This window comes from Pantherophis guttatus, chromosome 1, assembly GCF_059756535.1.
Source record: "Pantherophis guttatus breed Tessera chromosome 1, ASM5975653v1, whole genome shotgun sequence".
NCBI classification, from domain to species: Eukaryota; Metazoa; Chordata; class Lepidosauria; order Squamata; family Colubridae; genus Pantherophis; species Pantherophis guttatus.
The window spans coordinates 71,680,048-71,704,796 of NC_142063.1; the positions used below are offsets into that span (position 1 = coordinate 71,680,048).

At 36.2% G+C, this 24,749-nt stretch overlaps 1 protein-coding gene across 9 annotated transcripts in view; it reads right to left on the reverse strand.

Moving 5' to 3' along the window:
* The window catches only part of SIPA1L1 (signal induced proliferation associated 1 like 1), a 177,117-nt gene that overhangs the window by 9,851 nt on the left and 142,517 nt on the right, over positions 1-24,749 (reverse strand). For 8 of the 9 annotated variants that reach the window (XM_034417688.3, XM_034417689.3, XM_034417691.3 and 5 more), the window contains 6 exons: positions 20,691-20,840; positions 18,750-18,868; positions 15,609-15,727; positions 14,022-14,467; positions 6,511-6,747; positions 3,740-3,905 (listed from right to left, as the gene is read on the reverse strand). In XM_034417688.3, the coding sequence (XP_034273579.2) occupies positions 3,740-3,905; positions 6,511-6,747; positions 14,022-14,467; positions 15,609-15,727; positions 18,750-18,868; positions 20,691-20,840 (1,237 nt within the window). The remainder of the gene's footprint in view (positions 1-3,739; positions 3,906-6,510; positions 6,748-14,021; positions 14,468-15,608; positions 15,728-18,749; positions 18,869-20,690; positions 20,841-24,749) is intronic. The other variant, XM_087882532.1, reaches the window with a different exon arrangement.

Below are 24,749 nucleotides of genomic sequence, written 5' to 3' on the forward strand. Positions count from 1 at the left end.
CATGGTTTTACTTTTTTCTTTTCATTTTCTTTTTCCTTGCACTTTTATCCTTTCTTTCACTTCTCTTCTAGGTTTAGTTTGTATTAGATTTTGTCATTATAATCAGAATTCTTACTAAAATTACACGAGGGTGCCAAGATAGTATCTATGACTCCTTAAAACACATCTTTGTTTTGCAGAGATCACATGGTAGCTATTCAATCCTGGGGGCGGGGGGGGGGAATGTGGCTGCTTTAACAATCTAAGAAAGGTAGTATTATCATTTCACATCATTTTAGAACTGAATTCAAAGAAATGTACAATCTGAGTGTATATTAAAAATGTCATATTCAGTTCAATGAGATTTACTTTTAAAAGTACAGCAATACAACATTCATTGCTGTAATTATGCACTGGGGCATAAAATAATTTCAGCAGGTCCTAAATCTTATTCATTTATTTAATTCATTTGTGTTCTATTCTTGAATAAATTCATACAGCGGTGAGACATCAGATAATCAAAGCCTTAAAACATTTTTATGAACTTGGTTGTGAGGCCTTGCATGGAGGCCCGAACAATTATAGGGCTGGCTAATCTCATGAGAACCTCCCTTGCATCTATTAACAACTGCTAACTCCCCATCCTGGAGTTTTTCATCTTTTGAAATTTTGTTATTTTTATAATTTTAAAATTAATTATGATTTAATGTTAATTTTACTGATTATATTGTAGAATGGCCAGAGCCCCTCAATGAGGGAAATGAGCAATTAAGAAATAGAAAATATAAATAAATAAAATTTACTACATTACTTAGATAATAGCTAGAATAGCACTAGTCTACACTTTTATCAGTTATTTCTTTACAATAGGAAAAATACATAAATAGGCCTCAAAATATTTGTTTTTATTACTATGACTCAAATGTTTTCAGTGAGGCCTGGATACTGAAATCTTACAAAATACAGTGATCATTATTGGTACAAAATATCATGATTTGGAAAGCCCCTGAAATATACTAAGAAGTTGCTATTTGCTATGGCAGAAACTTTTTGCAATAGCATAACATTAGCCCTTGCATGTTACATAATGATGTGAATATTTATATCTCTGAGCACATTACTAAAGTTTCTCAATCATTGGTACCAAATATTGTTATATAACTAGGAAGTATGTTCACATAGACATCCTCTGACTAAGTTTGTAATAAGAATTAACCTCAAAATCAGATACTTACTAAATAATTTGCCACTAGAAAATGTGTTCAAAAGTATATGTTTCTCTTTTTACCTATTATCTACTTATAGTCTTCAAATGATGTTTTGAAAGCACTGCAATATGATGGAACATAAACTAACAGGATTTTCTAAGAAAGGAGGGGCTTTTTTTTTAAGAAAGGCAAACTGATATGTATGTATGTATGTGTATGTGTATGTGTATGTATATGTATATGCATTTTACCTTGTCTAAAAATAAGGACTGAGACTCCTGTTTCATATATGCATTCAGCAAAAATAAAATGGGCAAATATCCAAATCTGGTAGACAATCAGATCATCATTTTGTACATACTGTAGAACAACGCATCATAAGAGTTCCTACCTATTAAAATATGACTGGGTTAAAAAATAAAAATAGATGTAGTAAAGGAACGTCATAAAGTTTTTTGTCGGCTGCAAAAATATTTCTTCCTTGGTAATTTTTCTTCCTCCTCCTTTTATAGAGAATCTGCCAATGGAAGATGAGGAGACACTATACACTGCCTCATTTAAACTTTCCTAGTTTTTTTTTTAAAAAAACATGACCGCTATCTCCCTATTTTTCTTTTGGGAAAGAGGAAAAGCTAAATTACGGTAAAGGGAGAAAAGGAAATCAAAGGGGGGAGGGGGAAACTACACTCTGTAGACAACAGCTAATCTTTTCCAAGGACATATCCTTATTTATTAAGAGGAAGCATATTTAAAGAAAGGCTTGCAATAGCAATTCTGTCATACATTTGGCAGAACATTTGTTTAATGAAATGGCATCCATCTATCATCTAAATGGAGAAGATTATATTGATTATAAAAATTTTCACAAGAGACATTTTACCAGCCACTGACTGCAATAATCAATCATTTAACTTAATAGGGATTTTATTGGAAGAGATAACAACTTGTTTGATAAATCATGAAAGGAATATTCATCATTCCCGTTCATAAAGCCAGTAAAAAAACAATGGGAGGGATGGTGGAATCCTTGCTTACAGTAATTTTTCCCCCCACATCAGCCTTAAAGACAACACAATGAAAAATAATCTGTACACGGTGATTCATCCTTAGAAGTTTTAATAAACCATTTGGGATTTTGACAAGCAAAGAAAGAAGTTTCTTGTGCCCTCCTTTGCATGGTTGCTGTGGAAACCATTTAGTCTGACAAGCATGAAGGGTTAACCCAGTGGTTTTCAGTGTGGAGATCTCAGAAATCTGGAGATTTTCATCAATGCTATTCATTACAACTTTTGTAAGTACTTTTATAGAATCCAAGAAGTGTTTTGAGCAAACTTAATATATGTAACCACCCCAAAATCTAGAAAACCATTTATAAAATTAGGCAAAGATACAGTAGAAAAGTTCTAACTATTCAGCCTGTCATTACTAAGTGCTCTGATCAGAAAAAATAAGGAGCAAATGTGGAAATTAACATTCTAATAGCATTAATAGCTCTCAGAAGTAGCTGCGAACATACTAAAGTTACATTTTTCCTAAGTAAAATTGTGAAAAAAACCAAAAAGGTCAAAGGTAAAAAATGGGACTACTAGTGAAATTACTACTCATGAGGTGAGTGCAAACTTTGTTAGAGGTATTAATGCCTTGTTCTTGCTTCTACAGATTAGGTTTCTAGGAGATACTGAGTTGACCTTATCATTTGAAACTAACTTAACAAATTAAGCATAATCAGCCTTAAATAGAGAAACAGACTTTTCTGCAGAGTTCAATATAAAATTCAATATTATGAATTGAGTCCTAAAAAAAACCTGGAAGTCAGTGTAATACCTTCATAAGGTTAAATGTTTAATCTATGGCAAGATATAGTCAACATCTCAGTCAGCATTTTCTGAACTAAGTAATTAATTACAAAAAACATCAACTGAATTTATTAAATAACCTATATCATACTTTTTAATAATAAAACAGGCCCATTAACCAGGGTTGGGTTCTAAATTGTTTTACTACCGGTTCTGTGGGTGCGGCTTATTTTGTGGGTGTGGCTTGGAGGTCATGTGACTAGGTGGGTGTGGCTAGCTGGTCAGAGTCATTTCTGGAAGGTCCTCATACTTACGACCAGTCCTCGCACTTACGACCCGACTCATTTGTTTGCTTTTAACACTGATCAGCTGTAGGACGGCCCTTTGAAGCCCCGCGGCAAGAGTTTAAACAGTTTTTTTCCCTCTAGTCATCATCTGGGACTCAGGAGGCAGCAATAGATTGGGGGTGGGACCAAATAAAAGGTAAGAATAACGTGGGTGGGTGGGGGGTGGGAGGGCGGGGGGGGGGAGAACCGGTTCGGTGATGTCATATCATCACCGCTACCGGCTCGGCTGAACCGGACCGAACCGGGAGGAACCCACCACTGCCATTAACTGATAAAAGCATTCCATTTCATATTGTTAAGTATGTGAATTCATCTATGATTTTAACTACAAATGAAATACGAGAACTACGAGCTTATCTCTGAATGTATTTCTCAGCACAATTCGATTTGATAATTCTGAAAGTCATACCTTAAAGTTTTTCTGAGAGTCGGGTGTTGGGCTATCCAGATCTATTAGCTTCTTCAATTCTTCTTCAATATTTGATTTAGATGCTCGCTTTGGTGAGGCTCGAAGATCTCTGGCTGATGCACGCAACCTAGGATGTGCCATTTCATTACCATCACTCTGATGTCGCCTTAAAAGAAAAGAAATGCCACTTTACAAAACAAACAAAAAATGCTTCTATCACGTCTGTTTTTTTAGAGAAAGTTTAAATAGGAAGTGACTATTTAGATAGCTAGAAAAACTGAGTTTTATTTAGTATTAATAACTATCATTAATAATTTAGTATTTAGTATTAATAAATGAACAAGGATAAGTGTTACAACAAATAAGTTCATGACAACAGCACGAGCAACCGTGGCCATATCACCATCAGAAGTGATTCAACGCTTAAGGACACTGAAAAGTATCATGGCTCCAAGACTTCCTGTGGTTCTCAAAATCCCCTTTCTGTGACTGTTGGGAATCCTTGTACCCACAACCGTGAAGAACAATGGACAGTTTCCTGCCATTTTAAGGTGGGGAGCATTTAAATAGTCCTTAAAAGGCAACATAGAAAAGAGAGGGGAAGAGATCTCCTCAAATTTCCTCAAAACACATCCTTAACTGTATATGGTCCCTTTCACCCTATAGTCTTTGTCTTTCCATTCCAAGAGTGAAAATGTATGATACACACACATACAAAAGACCACTATGACAGAAATTTTCTTGCTACCTATTTTATATCGCTCATCATGTTCATGTCTGGCCCTAGTTTAAGTAATTATTCCTGGAAATCATGACTTAGACACCATCTGTATTACTGTGGCCACCTAGAACGAAGGATTGTGCAAAATTGCTCACTGTGCATATTCTTCCATTTATGGAAAAAGTGGTTTGAAGTGGCTCATGCTCACACTTAATTAAACATGTTTTAGGAGTTAAGGTTTGTGCACCAAATGAAATGTGCAGAAAAAACAAGACTGTTTGACCCAAACAGAAGTGATTTTTGAAGGGTGGGGGAGCCAAAAGCATCAGCCGCTGAGAGAAAGCAGAGAAAGGAAAATGCTGGAAAGAAACTGCAGGAGACAGGTAGTGTCATGGAATGTGTGGATGACCTTGGGGAATGAGGAAAAGAGATACTACCTAGGAAACAGTCAGACAAGAGAAGCTGGAGCTCCGAGCTTCTAGGGGCCAGAGAAAGAAACTTAAGAAGGACTCGCCCTAATGTATCAAGCAATGAAAAGTGACAGCAGGAAGTTTGTAGTTTCAGACTTGCAAGATTCTGTTAATATAGGCTTATAATAAAGAAGAATTAGTTCATCTAGTTGTGTTTCCTGTTTGGGTTACCTGGGAGGGCTGAAAGGTAGATCAGTGGGATATGCTTGGCTGCTATACAGGTAGTAAAAGGGGTGGTGCCTGAGCGGAGGAGGGAAAATGCCAGGAAAATTGTAGAGAAGGTTTTGCTGAAATGCAACACAATTTACACTGTGAGGAGGAAAGGATAGAGGGGATAATATGCACCAGCCTTACTCTATTTATCTGCGGATTTTGTTTTCTCCAAAAATCAGAAACTGTTAAACTAGATGGATCTCAGTTTTGCTGAATAGTGATCTGAAACATTCTGGCAGAACCACCAGAACACAGCAAATTTTCCCCTCGTTTCAAAGACAAAAGGATTTTCATGGACACTTCTACCTAAATCAAATTTATTCCTTTCATCTTACTAAATTTTTAGTAATGATCTACGATTAACTTTTTATCTGTGTGATTAATTGTATGTAAGTTCTTCAGTAATAAATTGGCTCTAAACGCAATTGCATTATTGTGACATAAGACAAGTTCTCTGTATAAAAATTAAAAGAGTAAGTGGGAAAATGTTACTCTAACACATGTAACTCATTTGAATATTTTTAAAGTTACTTGTCAGACATCAATGCTTTGATCTTCTTTGCTTGTCTTACTCTTTGTATTTAATCAAAGGGTTATTAGCATTAAGTAGGGTAGTTCTACTTCATGTTAACAAAAGGGCTTTATATATCCATTCGCTATTTCAGATATGGGCCAGGCCTAAGATTCTCTCCCTGTATTTCCAGGGAGATGTTGTGTTGTGGTTTGGAGGAAAAAGCAGTTGCATCTCCCCACTCCCCCCACTTTAATTAATGTATACACAACCTAGAACAAATTAGATGATTTCTACATCTGTTCCAAGGTCTCTGAATAGAAAGAATGAATGGTGGCAACATACCTTTCCTTCCTCGCAATCCAGATCAGGATTTGTAGAGCCCAACTAATAATGTTTTAAAACGCTTCTAATTTTACTTAGTTTAGGGGGAAAAAAATCCCGTGGAAAAGTATTCCTCTCGAGATAATCTGAGAATTTACCTTTTAAAGCTTTTGTAATATGATTTTAAAATTGGAGGGGGTGGGCAGGGAAAAAGAATAATAAACATTGACTGGGGTGTTTTAGTATTTTGAGATAATTTTAAAAAATGCTTGCTGTAAGGAAATGAGTGACTAAAGAGAAGGAACATTTTCTAAGTACATTGAATTAATTAAATGGTTTTAATTCAATGATTTGAGTTGTACTTCAATGAAAAGCAGACAATAAATCTCTTGGGAGGTTTTCTTCTAAAAGCCCTTCAATTGGCTTAAATTGCCACTCCTTTTAACCCTCTTAAAAGTTTTCCATGAGAAAAATACAAAGAGGCCTTTTCACCCATTAAACACCCATTAAAATAGAACCAAAATGCTCTTACTTTCTTGAGTCCATAAACCCCACAGAGTTTATTGTCCCTTCAGGTTTTTTCCATCCAATCAGGTACTTGCTAGTAGCACCCTGACGTGGGTAGAAAGTTCTAGGACCAGAAGAGGAGGAAGAAGAGGAGAAAGAAGGTGCTAACTGTGGGGAAGTGGTAGAATGAAGCTCTTCTTTAGGTGAACTTCTGGCACTGGTGAAAACAATGGAGCTGGCAGAATGTCGGGAACCCATGGTACTGGGAAAGAAGCATAAGAAAGACAAAACTGACTTAACTGTATAACTTTACATTGCACGCAATTCATTTCAAAATTGTCCTCTGTAACACAGAATACAATTGTTATATGCTATCCTTTCACGGTCTTAGAATAAAGGATCCAACCTATTTAAGCAGAAGAATAAAACCTGGCCTTCACTACCACAAACATACCTATTCCTAATCTATTCTTAGAGCCAATCTTAATGAGAGAAGCAAATTATGACCATCTAGCAGCACTAGGTAGAAAATACTTATGTGCAAGATTGACAAAATATGAAATAATTTTTACACACATGCACAAACAAATATAGAAAATATTTTTTTTTCCCTGAATGGCAATTCTAATTATATGTAAACAGACAACAGTGTCATTGGTTGGCAAAAGAATGATACAGATAGTTCATCATCACATTTACAATTGTGATGAAAAAATAACTGTGCAACCAGTCCTTTGATTTATGACCTTCACAGCAAGGATGAAATCTAAAATTTTTTACTACCGGTTCTGTGGGTGTGGCTTGGTGGGGAAGTAATGTGACTGGGTGGGCGTGGCCAACTTTTTTTTTTTTTTTACTTTTAAAAGCATTTTTTCTACAACCTTAAGAGGTTGCAGAAAAAAATGCTTTTAGAAGCTTCTGACAATCAGGCAAGTCAGCTGGGATCGCCAGATGCTTTTAAAGGCATTTTTTTTTCCTACAACCTCTTTGGCTGAAGAGGTTGCAGAAAATAATGCTTTGAAAAGCCTCTGACGATCCCAGCTGAGCCGCGCGATCATCAGAGGCTTTTTTTTTTTACTTTTAAAAGCATTTTTTTGGCCGAAGAGGATGTAGAAAAATGCTTTTAAAAGTAAAAAAACCAGCCTCTGATGATCGCGCGGCTCAGCTGGGCATGGGGGGGGCCCCGCAGGGATTTTTGCTACCGGTTCTCCGAACCACCCACTGCTATCGCTACCGGATCGGGCGATCCGGTCCGAACTGGGAGCATTTCACCCCTGCTTCACAGGTTTGTAAAGCAAAGGAAAGTTGAAAGATCATAAGCATAGTTGCTGTTTCACTTAGCAACTACTTCACTTAACAACTGAGTTACTGGTCCCAATTGTGGTCACTATATGAGGACTACTAATTTAAGAAGGATATCAATTTCACATGAGAAGAAGTCCTAATCTTGCCACGGAACTTTCTACTTGCTTTTCTGGTTTGCTGTTACTGTGCACCTTGCAAAATTAAGCCATTTTCCAAAGAAAATTTTGAGGGAAGATGAAAAAGCTACAAGAAGGGAAAAGAATCATTCACTTTCACTTATGGTAGATGTTTTATGAAAAGACACATTACATCCTTTCTTTGGATAAAAGACAATATTTGAAGAGAAACACTAATTATATTATTGGCAGTAATATAACAGATGAGACATTTTTCTTTGGAATAGATAACTTCTAGGAGAGAAGTCGGGTCCAATTGTTGAATTACTGAAGCTTCTTCCAAAAATCTATAAACGTTCTTCATTTCTTTTTATAATACAATAGGGTTCTAACAAAGCAAGGATCAATGCTAAGAGATTTTGTATGCCCATTTTATCATAATGTTTAGCTCTACACGCTGAATTTAACAGGCAAGAAACTTCTAACATGTCAAAAAATTATAATAAGATTTTTAAAAAATTATTAATGTTTAGTAAAATGTATTAATCCTTCATGAATTCCAGGACTCAACTAATTGTATAAATATGCCATAACATTTAAAAATTCATCTTCTGCTTTCCTATAAACTAGCATTGTTTGCGTCAATAAAAGACATATTAGAATCTAACATGCTGGTTTCAAATATCTTCTAAAGATAAATACCAGTGGATGACTTAGCATTGCCGCATTATTCACAATAAATTACTTATTTTCATGTCATGAATTTAGAAACTATCAAATCTAGTATTTTATTTCCACAGGGGACAAACTGTGGTCCACAGAGATCTCACAAGCAGAACATAATGCATTAGAACCTTCTTAAGAAGTTGCATACGTTTACATTTTATATCTTGATTATTTTATTGAGTTTTTGATGTAACTCTTCTGAGGTCTTTTCAATTTGGCAATCAAAACAAGTTATTTGGTAAATAAATAAATAAATTCATTTTGGCTTCCGGCTCCAACATGATACAACCCTAGATAAGTTGGCAATGTTATAGTCCAACAGGGAATTAGAACTTTCAGGCTGACCCAGTTGAGACAATTTTGACAGCTGACATGCCTATAACTTACTGAATATCTTATTTAAACTTAATGGTGGGATAGAGATGCTATTGTTTGACCAGAGGAAGAATAAGATTTAATTAATAAATCTTTAAAGAATAAGAGCCTTGGTAGTACAGTGGTCTAAGGCACCCTGTTATTAAGCTGGTTATTAAGACCAGCTGCCTGCAATTATTGCAGGTTCGAATCTCGCCAAGGCTCAAGGTTGACTCAGCCTTCCATCCTTTCTAAGGTAGGTAAATTGAGGACCCAGTTGTGGGGGCAATAAGCTGACTTTGTATAAATATACAAAAGGATGAAGGCTATTGCTGAGCACATTGTAAGCCGCCCTGAGTCTCCGGAGAAGGGCGGCATATAAATCAAAAATTTTTTAAAAAAAAAAGATTTGGAAATTTTGTGCAGCTAGTATATTTTATAATTTAAAATAATCATTCATTGCAGTTATCAGCATATACATTCTTTTAAAATACTGATTTTAACATAAAATGAATGACTAATTACATTAGCAAAGTTCTCCAAGTATTAGGAAAAAGTTGCAAAGCCAGAAATTGTCACAAGAATTTGAGAAGCAAACATAGCAAACAAAGTTTTTGCAATGCCATCACAGTTTCACAGGTACAAAGTTTTTTTTTTTTTATTGAAAAAGTTTTTCAAATACAGATTTTTCCCCCTTTTTCCCCCCCTCCTCCCCCCCACCCCCCCTCCCCTTGACTTCCTCATAGTAAAACCCAAGTTCATAACAGATTATATCATACTTTACTATCCACGTACTCAATCTCCATATACTAACCCTTTCATTTTAATAAGATTATCATACCCCCCGTATACTATGCTATAATAAGCATTTCAAAGTGACATTCTATTATAACATTATCTAATAACTCCTAATTTAAAATAATAATATTATTATATCTCCCAATTTAACAATTTCTACTCGTAGTCTACCCTTTTACTACCCCTCAGACAATATAACATTTCAAAACATACTTCTATTCTAAGTATTCAAAAAGTCCTAATTTAACACTTATTCAGTTCCAGTAGCCATTTCGTTTCCCCCCTTCGTTACAAATATTCACATCTAAACATTTCTTTAAAATAGACAATCCATAACCTAACCTTTCTCCACCCACTTTCCTACAGAATTACCATAATTATTCTTAATATCTTTATTCTTCTACCCCATCCCCTAGAAAAATATTCCCTTATGTAAATAAGATCCTAAAAGAAAAAAAAAAACTTTAAACTTATGATCCATATAGCATCTTCTGGAATATCTTTCAACTGGATGATGAACTCCACCCATGTTAGGGTAACATCGCATCCTTATTCCAACAGTATTTTCGATATCTTCAGTTACCATCTGCCCCCATCAGCAACAAATATCTTCATATTGGAAAAGAAAAAACCCCGACAACCACCCGAGTGACTTTATAATTATATTCCATATAATGTTTATGGAGGTGTCTTTGATCCAGATAATTGGTTCCAACCATCATAATAGGGTAACAACCAGATCTTCTGCGTGCCCCAATCCAATAAGTCTCTTGCCATATAGCTCAGCATACACGTATTTATCCGGAACTCCAAAAAACAAACAAGATATTTCCAACCATTTGGTTTAAGGCCTTTTTCACACCCAATAATTCAGCACTGCAGAGATCTGCCACTCTCCTCAGGATAAAATAAGCCAATATTTTGCCCATTATCTTTTTATATATTCAGTCCTCTCATAAGTAACTGGCATTACACTGTTGTTTAATTTAAAAGTTTTTATGTTTGTGAGACCTACTTCTTCTTTTCTTAACTTCTCGTGGGTTGGATCTCCATCCTAAACTCCTTTCTGTAGATTGTGTATCAACTATTTGGTTTTGCTGAAGAGTAGCTTGATCCTGTTGGGTTTGCATCTGTGGCTGAGATCTTTCTGGTTCTGTAAATTGTATATCAGCTGATTGACTTACATGCTCGTTTGTGGCTTGACAAATCATTGCATTAAGGTCCGGAACCGCCTCTCTTATATTAGATAATCCAGCTGAGGCCTCTGAAAGAGGATCCAAAAGCGGCTCATCTATGGAGACCTCTTTAATTTGTTGTTTCTTCGTTATTTCCATCTCCTTCTGCTTTTCTTGGGTTTCTATCTCTTGTTGATTTTGCTTTTTAAGTACCTTATAATAGAATTCTTCCGCTTTTTCAAGAGTATTTAACTGATATCTTACTCCTTGATATCTCAATATTATACCCACTGGGACATCCCACCTGTATAAAATATTCTGTCTTCTTAACTCAGTCACCAAGGGCCCAAATTTCTTTCTATCTCTTAAGATCTTGGGCGGCAATTCCTTATATATCCAAATTTTTCTCCCATTCAGTTGTAAAGTAGAGTTAAAGGATTTTTGCAGAATATCATTTCTTATCTCTTTTTCTGTAAAGTAAATTACCACATCTCTAGGCAATTGCCTTTGCTTGGCAATCCAGGAATCCACTCTGTAAGCCTTATCAATTTTACTGATTACGTCCCCGTGATGAACCTTTAAGATCCCAGCCAAAACTTGAGCAGATGTTTTTCTTAAGTCATCACTATTATTTTCCTGTAAGCCTCTAATTCTGATCGCAAATTCTGTGATCCTGTATTGCAACATTACAGCCTCTCTTTCAATTCCTTGCTTTATATCTTCTAGATTATAAGTCTCGTGACCAGCTTCTTCTTTAGACTTTACTTCTAAGCTATTATCTCGAATATTTGCTAAGTCCTTTTCAATTCTTAATATTTTATTGTCCAAGTTATCAATTTTCTCCATTTTAGACTCTAGCAATTTAATATTTGTATCCAACTTTATCGCAATTTCTGAAAAACCATTAGTCACTGTTACAATCTTTTGTTGCAAATTATCATACTTTAGTTGTATCATTTCTTTAATTTCCTGCCTTAAATTTTCAAATTTCTGATTCACAGTTTCATAATATTTTGCCATTTCCTCCTGAATAAATTCTTTTAAATTACAACCATTCTGCAGAGTCTGTAGGCTCAGAGAGTGGGGGAGCACCCCCCCCCTTTCTTGTCTGTCAGCTTTTATTAACGCCATCCTTCCAGCAGACTTTTCTCTTTTACCCCCCAAACAAGATCAAGTAATCACCAGGAAGAGAGGAACCTAAAATAACTATTGTTTCAAATTGTAGCCAGCACTGTATATTCCGCAACTTTGTATCTGTTATAAAAAGACTCTTCTTTCTTCTACTTCCCAAGCCTCCGCGGCCATTTTAAAACTTTTTTTTTTCCTTCTCTTCACTTTAAAATGCTTGTAAATTCATTAAGAATACTTGCGGTTTAGGGTCCCAAATCCAAATCCAAATCTCATATTTTTTTTTTAGTAGATCCATCTGTTAAGTTCATTGATTAGTCCGGTTCCAGCGCCTGGCTATGCAAAAGTGCATAGTGCACCCGATGCCTGGAGCGGCGGCGAGGGAAAAAGGGGGAGCGCCAACCTGCTCGTCCCCAAGAGTTTAAAAAGACTCTGGGGACTTCGCAGAGGGCTCTACCCACCCCCACCCGCTCAGACTCACATTTCCGTCAGGAAATGGAGTTTTTCGAGCCGCCTTTCAGATGTAAAGGCGGCTCTTTTACAGGCAACGGGGCGGCGGTCGCAGAGGACCGTCTGGCGGCACCGGAAACCAGACAGGAAGTCTCACAGGTACAAAGTTTTAAAGAAGATAGGCATAGTCATAAACCAAATATTACATTGTGGCTACTCACAGTTTGGTATACAATGAACACTACTAATTCTTTCCACTTTGTAAAAGTGATCCAAAACAAAACAAAGAGCTCATTTCTTTTACAAGACCAAATGAATACTTTTATTCTAAAGTATTCTAGAAAAGTTTAATCTGAAATTAATTAATTAATTTTAATTTTAAATCAGCAACACAATTCAGAATAGTTTAGACTCGAGAGTCTTTATTCATGATATTATGTGCTGTCAGTTAGTGTACACATTAACTATTATTAATGTCTTCTACAATCTCAAGTGTAACAGTTGAATTATTGAGTGTTCTGCCATTCTATTCAATCATTTTCTATAGGAGTTCCTAGATAACCTATCAATAATTCACAAGTAATCTGAAAAATAAATTGTGATTGCCTGTTGTATAATATTCCAAATATAACATTATTATTACATACTAATTATGTAGCATCTAATTGATCTCAAAAAATTAAGCACTTCCCCTCAGGTGGAAAGCCACCAATAATTCCAGAAATGTAGGCTAGATTGGAAAATTAAAAAAATTTGAGAAGGCAATGTTGAACTACTTTCATATTAATGCCAAGACCCATCCATAAAATTTACACTTCAAAGGAAGATTTATTATTATACAATGTTACCACATAAATATAATATTTAGTATATGCATGTATTATTAATATTATTATATAGATTTATTATAGCCATCCATTCCAGAATATATAAAGTTCATACAATGATGTTGACACTTCTGTTTTAAGAATTCCTATGATAGATGGAGTGATTCTCCATCCACTAAAAGAAAGAGCAAACATACCGTATTTTTCGCTCCATAAGACGCATTTCCCGCCCCCCGCCCCCCCCCCCCAAAAAAGTGGGTGGAAATATCTGTGTGTCTTTGGTGAATAGCAGCCAGGCCGTGGTGGCAGGGTCCTTTTTCAGTGCTGAACCCCGCCTCTTCTGTCTTTGTCATTGCCCGCCTCTTCTGTCTCTTTTCCGCAGTGCAGGAGTCAATAGGCAGAGCTGGCACATGAGAGGACACCTATCTGTGGTCCCTCAGGCTCTGCCTGAAATTTTTTTGTCTTGTTTTCCTCCTCTAAACCTAGGTGCATCTTATGGTCAGGTGCGTCTTATGGAGCAAAAAATACGGTACTTGCATTTTCAAACTCTCTGCACAGTATCTCTTCTTCAAACTGCTCAAGCTTCTAAGAAATGTATATAGTTATTTTCTAAAGGCGGCTAGAAATATCTAGATACATAATTTTAAAAAAGATTACCTTGAATGGGAACCAGCATCACTGAGGCTAAAAGCACTGTTTTCTCTTGTTAAAGGATTGGAGGCTGGTTGACTTTTGGTATGGATGTCCAAGCTCAGTGAAGATTCTGCTTTTCTGTCCATCATGTGGCTGTCTTTCTCTAAAGTCCGATCTGCAATGGAGACCACTTCACTGGAACTGTGCCAAAGCGATGCCACTTTTTCCTTTATAAGTCCTGATCGGGGAGATGTTGCTGAGTTGCCCAGAGAGGTTGAACTACTGTGACTGGGACCGTATGAAGTGGTATCGATGCCACTATCAGCGGAAGTGCCTTGAAGGTAGTTGTAACTATTCAGCTCTGATTCAGTCCTATCTGCACTGTCATACCACTTCTCATCACTATGGACACTGGAAGCATTGCTGGACAGCGTATTACTGCTTGAGTGGCTGGAGTAGTGGCTGTCCGACTATACATAAACACACACAAGATTTTGAATTAAATTCGACATTTTGGAATAAAATAATATAAAACAGGATGAGCTGCTCATTATTGCAATTATATAGTAAGGGAAAATATAGAAAACCATCTACAAACATAAAATGAGAAACGTTCCTCTCTACATACCACTAGAGAAGTATCAACCTGTAATTTTCCCTCAAAGACTACAATGAAAGATCTCTAAGGTGTTTAATTTAAATTTATCACCGTGCAAATTTAATATATTCTTGAAATATATTACTTTTCATAATATGCTTAAAGAGTACAAAATGGTAAATATTAGGGAAAAAAAGATTTCATGAGTATTTTATATACAGGTAGTCCTCGACTTACAACAGTTCATTCAGTGACAGTTTAAAGTTACGACACTGAAAAAAGTGACTTATGACTGTTTTACGACTTACGACCATTGCATCCCCATAGTCATGTGATCAAAATTCAGACACTTGGCAACTACTCATATCTGTTGACAGTTGTAGTGTCCTGCAACTTTCTGACAAGCAAAATCGGGAAGCCAGATTCACTTAAGAATGGTGTTACTAATTCAACAACTAGAGTGAATTTACTCTGAATTCTTACAAATCTGCATAGATTTCAAACTATCTCCCCATAGCTTAAGGAGTTGTAATATTATAACTCTAAGCAGCCTTCTTGCCATGGTGTTTCCCGAATTATGATCACCAACTGGAATGGTCACATGATGTTTTGCTTAGCAAAGGTATTACCAATCCCAATTAGGACCATCAAGCAAGGATTAGTTATATTAATAACTAATTATTAATTATATAGAACTAAAGATCAATATAAGAATTATTTTCTGGTAAAAATGTTGATAGATCCTAAAAAAATATTTTTTTCTGAAATTTGCAGATCATAATACATATCATATTACAGTTTGAAGCAAAACTCTGCCTGAGTTGGCAGGGAAGTATTTTCATTAATACATCTTATACTCAATTGTATAATAATGAGATTATTATAAATTTGTTGTGTATTTATACTCTGAAAAGCAACCATAATTTGGGGGAAAGTACAATTTTTTACGAGACATTTTATCTTTCAATAACTTTAATTAAGACATCTTGAATAAAAACGGAAGATGAACTTACATGGCCTTGCTTATTTGGAGATAGGTGAACTACAGGATCTTGCCTCATCAATCTTCCTGTTGGACTTTCTCTGAAGGATGGCAGCACTTTGGACATTGCAGGCAGATGGCATGTTGCTTCTGAAATATAGCATACAATAATGGTGTTTTCATTCAGGAGACTTACAAAATCTATTGCCTGACATTTTTAAAAAATGGGAAACAGTTGACAGTCTATAACCACAATGGCGAACCTGTGGCACGTGTAGCCATATCAGTGGGCACGCCAGCTCAGCTCTGGCATGCGCCAGCCAGCTGATTTTTGGGCCTTCTGGGCCCACCAGAAGTAGGGAAACAGGCTGTTTCCTGCCTCCGGAGGGCCTGGGGTGGGGTGGGGAAGGCCCTTTTTTCTTTCATACCTGGCTCCAGATCCTCTCTATTCATCTGGGAAGGGCGAAAACAGCCTTTCCCACTCCCTCGGAGGCCCTCCGGAGGCCTGAAACAGCCCATTTCCCAGAGCCTCCCTAGACTCCTAGGGAGGCTCTGAAGACTGGGGGCAGCAAAAAAGTCACTTCCTGTCCCACCAAGAGTTAGGAAATGGGCTGTTTCAGGCCTCCAAGGGAATGGGAAAGGCTGTTTTCGCCCTTCCCAGATGCACAGAGAGGATCTGGAGCCAGGTGAGAAAGAAAAACAGGCTTACCCGGCCATTGCACGCCAGGAGCGGGGGGGGGAGGGGGGTTGCACACGCATGTGTGCCAAAAGCAGAACACAACTGTTTTCTACTGTTGCTGACTTAAAGCTGAAGAATAAAATCTTTGCTATTATCAGGCTGTATCTATTTAGTGTTTTTCCACTTGTGGATCATTTGTCCCTAGCAGAAGCTTGTTTTAATGGCATAGCAAAGGAGGGGATTTTCAACAATTATTTTTTTGCAACCTTTTTACTTTACACTCTATGCATTTTAATAGAAGGGGCAGTATAAGAAATGAAGAGGGGAGAGGAAAGTTGCCCAAAATGGATTCTTGTCTGAATCTACCATTCAATAAAATAAGCTTCTGTTAGCAAGATTGTCTCTTTATGTCAGCTGAATATAACTCACAATTATAAGAATACAGTTATTTAGGTTTGTGTAAAATGGTACTTGTCTTAAAAGAAAAAACAACAACAACAACAACACCACCCTATTCTAAGAGAGGCTGATAGGTAATATTGTACTCAGTCTTTTTTTCATCAAATTGCTTACCTTCTTTACTTTTTAATTAAAAATATTTGAAAGTTGTACTTTTTATAACAGAACTTTATGGTAGTTAATGTTGAAAACTACAACATATAATATATGAACTGCAAAATTATTCTGAAAAATTACACATTTTACCATCACCACAGTAAAAAAATGAAAAAGCAGATGTGATTGAAATAGTTTCTCCAAATGGAAACTGTATATGTATAAACACATTTTTCCCCTTACTAGGTAGATCTGAGAGGGAGATTAGGAATAACTGGATGGATTTAATATAAATAGAACAAAGAATACATTTTAAAACTCAATACTGTATTTTATTTTCAAAATTCTTCCAAACCTCGAAGTGATAACTAAATATTTCACTACATCCTAAATTCTCCTCATGAATATAGTAGCTATCTACTACAAGCATAAACATAATTAGAGCAGTTTCATTATGTCATTTTCTATCACTCATTTTTTTCCAGGACAATGGATTACTTTCAAGATTATTGCCAAACAGGATAGGACAGAAAAAAATGTTTCTGTTTAACTGAACAAAACTATATTGTAATATCTTTTTGCTTTTTAATGTAACATTATATAAAATGTTTGCTTCTCAAATTGTATCAAAATGTTTCTTTTCCCATCATCTGGTCTGCTAAGTAGTTAAAGAAATTGATCGTGACCTGTGCCAATTTCTACTCCACAAATCTGTTTCCAAAGTTCTTTGGTGTTTTTTACTCAAGTATCCAATATAGCAATAGCACTTAGACTTATATACCACTTCATAGTGCAGTCCTCTCTAAGTGATTTACATAGTCAGCATACCGCCAACAATTAAGACTAATTGATGATACAACAGCTCTTCTAGAAATATTATTCTACTTCCATTATACAGTATAATTATACATTATACAAGGCAGTGGTGGGTTTCAAAATTTTTTACTACAGGTTCTGTGGGTGTGGCTTGGTGGGTGTGGCATGGCTTGGTGGGCGTGGCAGGGGAAGGATACTATAAAATCTCCATTCCCACCCCACTCCAGGGGAAGGTTACTGCAAAATCCCCATTTTCTCCCGATCAGCTGGGACTTGGGAGGCAGAGAATAGATGGGGGCAGGGCCAGTCAGAATTTTTACTACCGGTTCTCCGAACTACTCAAAATTTCCACTACTGGTTCTCCAGAACTGGTCAGAACCTGCTGAAACCCACCACTGTACCAAGGAGCCATGCTCTTAGCTTGGCTTAGTTGGCTTCTTTGCTAAAATTTGTCACAATGTACCACGGATGTAATAGAAGGATATTAAATTGCTATCATTTCAAAAATCTTAGTGGTATCTAACGTAATAGATTCAACCACAGCAGCTATAGAACCAGGCCTGGATGCTGAAAACTCCATACAAAGACTCAACAATAAATATCATTTGAATGCTGAGGATTTGCATGGCTGAGAACATTTCTTTCAGTTAAAATCTTAACTAATGACATACTCATTAGTGGGAGAAAATATCTTGACTAAATACAGATTTCAATGCATTTTTACATTTGTACATTATTGTCAGCATATCAAACAATTATCTGAACACCCCTTTCTGTCAGAAAGGAGCACAATGAAAATTAAAACAAGCTGATGAAATAGATGCTATATTCGGAACAAAGTACGCTGGCTAAAACAAATAAACATTAATAAAGCCAAACATGTCTATAGTACAACTTTCTGTGAAAGCACTCCAGGGACTAGGCTATTATGATGTATCTATTCCCCACAGACATTTTATTTCTAATAAATACCGTAAGTGCCATCCAATGTTGCACACAGGTTATGATAATTCATTCTGATTAATAAAAACAAAAACGTTAAACGCTTATTGCATAGGAATGGGTTGCCAATGTCACCTTGGGGTACAAGAAATAGAATATATGCAAGAAAAAAATACTCACCCATCTGATCAACAATACTATCCTCACTTCTCTGCCAACTTGGGGTGGATTTGCCACTGCCACTGGTATCTGTGTTCTGCCTATCAATGGAGGCAGGAGATCTTCTACTCATTCCAAATCTGTGTAAAGGAATTTCAATTATTCCATTCTGCACATGAAAAATATCATTCAAAGGTGTTTTGTTAAGTATTAGATTACAATCAGTTCAACCATTTCAAAATGGTTAGTTAATCAATTGTATCATTGATTTGCAAAAATCATATGCCACCCCTAAGGTTCATATCTTCAGCAATAGTTACTAGCCATTAGACAGAGGACGAAAGTTAGTTGACAGAGAAGTAGACTAAAGCTAACAGTAAAGAATTTGTTGGTCAGATGGCAGGGATTAAACAAGGTGTCTTCAATGGCATATCTTGGTTACCTGGTCATACTTAGGAAAATAAGAATGCTACTAAACTCAACAATGGTCATGAGAATCATAGGTCTTTCCTATTCCTACCATTCAGTAACAATAACCATTATTCTCAGTGGCTAAGACAGTGAGCTTGTCAATCAGAAAGGTCAGCAGTTCAGCGGTTCAAATCCCTAGTACAGGTCTCCTGCGTGAGCAGGGGGTTGGACTAGATGACCTCCGAGGTCCCTTCCAACTCTGTTACTGTTAAAAAACTCCAGGTCACAGTGCCTTGGATCTGGAGGCAACATGCAACTATTATGACTAGTAATGTAGCTATTCAATCTTATCCTCAATTTGTCTGTCCACAGGAACATAAATTCCTAAATTGAAATGTATTATTTTGTTATGCAAAGAAGGGGTTTTTTTGGGAGGGGGAGGTAGTGTCTCTGTTATCTCTTTTATTTTATTATCATTTAGCTTTAGACGCTAATATTGTGAGAGGGAAAACACTTCTTTAACCAGCTCTTCCACACAATGCTATCTTGTCCTTATTGTACTAACCATTTCTCCTAATCAAAAAGACCCAGGATTGTAACCTTTTCTTATGAAGAAATTATTTCAGATTCTTAACAGTTTTAGTTGGCCTTTTAAAGGATAACAAGATTTTTAAGACACTGAATATAATATTCAAGTACAAGGATACCATATACTTGCACAGTAAAATTTTGATGGTGGCAGGTTGTGAGAAACCTATTGTTTCTGAATAATTATAGGTAAGAATTTAACTGCATAAGTGAAGAACATTATGACTTTTTTTCCAATCACAGTAGCTGTCGTATATGCTCGCTTTACTATTTTTGTTAAGAGGCTACCCATTCATAATTAATAAAACATTTTGTTACCCACTACACTTCTAATCTGCCCAGTAACACAATATGGAAACAACTCCTTTTGGTTTAAACTGGCTTCTTATATTCAGTTGCAGTCTCTGAGCTTAATCAAAGTATGACAGATGCCAAGAATGAAGATATGTAACACTGCCAGTTACATCTGCAATATCTGAAGCGGGAGATGACAAGAAGATGAATTATTAAGTGATAGCAAAATAAACAGACAAGTTGGGACTGGGGCAATTAAACGCACTGATTGTCCTGAACGTATCTTTTTTTTTTGTCAGTGTGAACACATTCACGCGTAGATTCATCACAAGCGTAGATTCTTGTGCTTAAACATTCTTAAGCAAAGTTTTAATGTGGAATGTTTTATTTAACTTTTCAGCAAAGAACTGATATTACAGTTTTTCAAGATGCTACCTCAGATGTGGCACGACAAGAAACTATTACAAAACAAGACACCAGAATACTAGCTTTAATTTTACCTATTTTTTGTGTTTAAGGACAGAGAAGCCATGACCTTAGGAGCACTTGTTATAGCACCAAGTATCCTTATTTTTTTCCTCTTCAGATTCTCAAGCAAAAACAACCAAAGTGCAAATAAAAAGAAGCATAAGACCTAAGCATAAAGCAATAAAGACATATGAGGCCTACCCTTCAGGCATAGATTTTTGCCTGTATGTCCCTCCACCAGAGCCAGTTTCACTTGAGGATGATAAATTGCTTGGAGAGTTACGACACTGCTGTGATCTTGCTAAGGCAATGGAGGACACCGTGACATAGACATCAGAACCAGGAGATAATCTGTTCAATACAAACAATTCCAAATTCTGCATTGTTAAATGATCATCAAAAAGACAACATTTTATGCGAACTGCCACATCAGCAGCATCAATTCATCACAACAATGAAAAGTAAAACCAGCTGTAGAACAGTATCCACTTTCTTTTATAAATCTACTCCCTATGAAGCAGGCTTCAGGGACACAAGGGAAAAATGCTTCCAAGGATTGCAGAAATAAGCTTGCCGAATTGCTTTTTGCATGCAAGAATATGAAAATAGAGCCTGTTTTAACCAGGATACAAATAAATAAGGGATTTCTAACAGTTTTTTTAAAATGTGTTTTAATTGAGTTATTTTATATAAAGACATACAATATTGGCATTTTAAAGTTTACTTTATTATAAAGCTAAGAAATGGCTTAAATAGTTACTAGATTATTCATTTTATATCTAGTCTTTATATTTTTATAAACAACTCAAGACAGTGAACATACCTAATATTCCTTCCTCCTCTTAGCCCTACAACAACCACCCTTTAAGAAGAATTGGGCTGACGATAACTGTCTCAAAGTCACCCAGCCAGATTTTATGCCTAAAACAGGATTAAAATTTAGTCTCTTGGTTTCTAAACATTTGTTAAAAATAATCAGCATAATCAGTAGACATATTTATACTCTGAGCATTCCTGAACTATCACCCCATTTAAAAAAAAATTCTATTTTTGATTTGCACATTCATGTTTTTTTTTTTATAAAAGTGATAAAAGCAAAGCAAAGCAAGCAAGCAAGGAAACAAACCAACAAAATCCTTGAAAAGTTTGCAACACTGAAGAAGTCTGAAAAGCAAGCAAAATCTATGGCTACATCTATAATATAAATCATCTTTCTCTACATTCAATAAATATCCAGAAAAAAAATTGCAGCACATATTCATATTCCTAATTTTGTATGGTTGAGTCTGTGAATATTTTAACTCAAATCAATAAAAAGGATGTACATTTTGGAGAGCTCCATGAAAGAGACAGCAGAGTAATACATTATCCAAATGTCAAATTCCCTTCACAAGGGCAGAGTTTCTGTTCTTTGGGTACATTGTGTTATTTCATAAGCTAGGAAAATAATGCCTACAATCGTCCAATAGAGCAGATTAGAGCTCTGCTTGAAAAGCAACATGCCAGATGTTGAAACTGATTTTAGAAAAGGCTATGGAATATGAGACATTATTTCTGATGCACCTTAAATAATTGAACAAGCCAAAGAATATTAGATATGTAGTTCATTGGTTATAGGACGGCCTTTGATTGTGTTGATCATATCAAGTTGCAGAATCCCAAAATATCTCAGTGTCCTCATGCAAAACCTATGTACAAGTCAGAAAGACAAAATTTGGATAGAACATGGTGAAACTGTCTTCTGATAAGCAAAAAAGTGAGACAAGGCTGCACATTCTCCCCATATTTATTCAAACTATATATTGAATAAGTGTTGAGGGAAGCTAGATTAGAAGATGATGAATATGGTTTTAATACTGGAGGGTATTAACCTGTGCTTTGTATACTGTTCTGATAGCTGAATGTGCAAATGATCTGGAAGCTCTAAATAATGAAAATCAAGCAGTGAAAAAAATGTAACTAAGTTTAAATATGAAGATCAAACTAATTACAACAGCAACCAGGCTTAGAACTGGCCATGATGATACTGAAGTGATAGGTACCTTTTGCCTTTTAGAATTGACTCTCAACAGTAAAAGAACCAGCAGTCAAGTAATACACTAGAGTAGCACTTGTTAGAATAACAAATGTGGTATTGGAAAAGATATTCAGATTCTGTGATATGTCTTAATCACAAAAGATCAGCGTGCTAATCTAACCCCATGATCTAACCCCACTATGGAAGTGAAAGTTGAATTTTGAAGAAGCAGGATAGGAAAGAGTTTGGATCCTTTTGAACTTTGGTGTTAGAGAAGACTCCTGAGAATACTATGGATAGCAGGAATATAAACAAATGGATCTCAAACAAGTCAATCCGGAATTCCTACTCAAGACTCACATGACTATGCCAAATTACACTCTGGAAACATGATATGTGAACACCTAGCTCTCTAGAGAAGTTTATAGTTCTGGGAAAAGTAGAATGAAAGAGAAAAGGGCAGCCAGTTGCAAGGTGGATGGATTCAATTACAGTGATGAAAGGTACATCTTTGACAGACTTGAAGGAGAAGGTAGAATGAAACACAATCAGAGGTGGTATTCAGCTGGTTTGGACCAGTTCGGGTGAACCGGTAGTGGTGACCTGCGGGTAGACCCGCCCACCCGCAATTCCATCCTATATCGCTGTGGATTGACATTCCACGCATGTGTGGATGGTGCGTGTGAGCGAATTGCTGTGTTGTTTGACACTGCACACATGCGTGGACGGTCACATTTCCGGTGCTGGGCGAACCGGTTGCTACAGTATGTGAATCCCATCTCTGAATACAATAGAATAGAAAACTTTATTTGGCCAAATATGATTAGACACACAAGGAATATGTCGCTGGTGCAGAAGCTCTTAGTATACATGCAAACTAATAGAGTAATAATAATTGTGTATAATTTTGGTTGGGGACAGAATCCTCATGGAAAAAATATATCTACATGTTTCTAAGAATTGAACAAGAGGTGGGTTTCAGCAGGTTCTGACCAGTTCTGGAGAACTAGTAGTGGAAATTTTGAGTAGTTCAGAGAATCGGTAGTAAAAATTCTGACTGGTCCCACCCCCATATATTCTCTGCCTCCCAAGTCCCAGCTGATCAGGAGGAAATGGGGATTTTGCAGTAACCTTCCCCTGGATTGGGGAGGGAATGGAGATTTTACAGTATCCTTTCCCTGCCACACCCACCAAGCCACGCCCACCAAGCCACACCCACAGAACCGGTAGTACAAATTTTTGAAACCCACCACTGAACTGAATGGCACATTCAATTCGACTTGATGGCACATGATCATATAATCCTCATTATTTGTTAAATATATTTCTGCACCACTTACTGATACAAAAATTATTACCATATAATGATAAAAAAGAAATTACACTATGTAAAAAAAATATTTAAAAAGCTAGTGGTAGAAAAACAAAAGATTACAAAATCATTCAAGGAATGCCCAACGTGAGCGATAACACTTCAGCAGGTGCTGAAATAAATTGTGATATTTCTCATGGTCACTACTGGCATTTTGTGATTTTTCCCTTCTCCTGTAAATTGAAGTTCTACTCCATATCCTTGGCCTATATAGCATCATGCTTTTAATATTAACTATTTCCTTGTCTGAGAAATCCTTAACGATCCTTAATCCGTAAGAAATCTTCATGCACATTAAAATATAAGAAATATCATTTTGCATACCAGCATAAAATAGCAGATAGATAGATGGATGGATGCAGGTAGAGAGGAAAAGGTGCTTGTGTGTGTGCTATTTGTAGTAGGAAGGAGCACCACTGGAGAGTATACATCAAGGATGATCACAGGTCACTTGTGTAACTATATGCAGATAGAGATTCAGTAACTTATTTCTTTAATTAATTAATTAATTAATTGTAATTTATATTACCACCTTCTCACAACAGTGGCTCCTTGGGTGTGTGTGTGTGTGTGTGTGTGTGTGTGTGTGTATGCACGCAGGAAGGAAGAAAGATTAAAACCAACGCCTACAAACAATAACCCAGGATAGCCAGGATAAGCAACACATCCCAATTATAAAACCAGATCAATAGCCAAATTTGCCTAATCTTCTGGCCCCAGTAGCAGAAACAGTAGGATACCTACCCCAGCCAATTAGTGTAGATACTGTATACATCAACAAAAATGGTCTCTTGCACCCATAACAACAGAAATATGGTGGATACATGATTGCAATAGTATTCAAAGACATTAGAAAATACAATGCCTTATA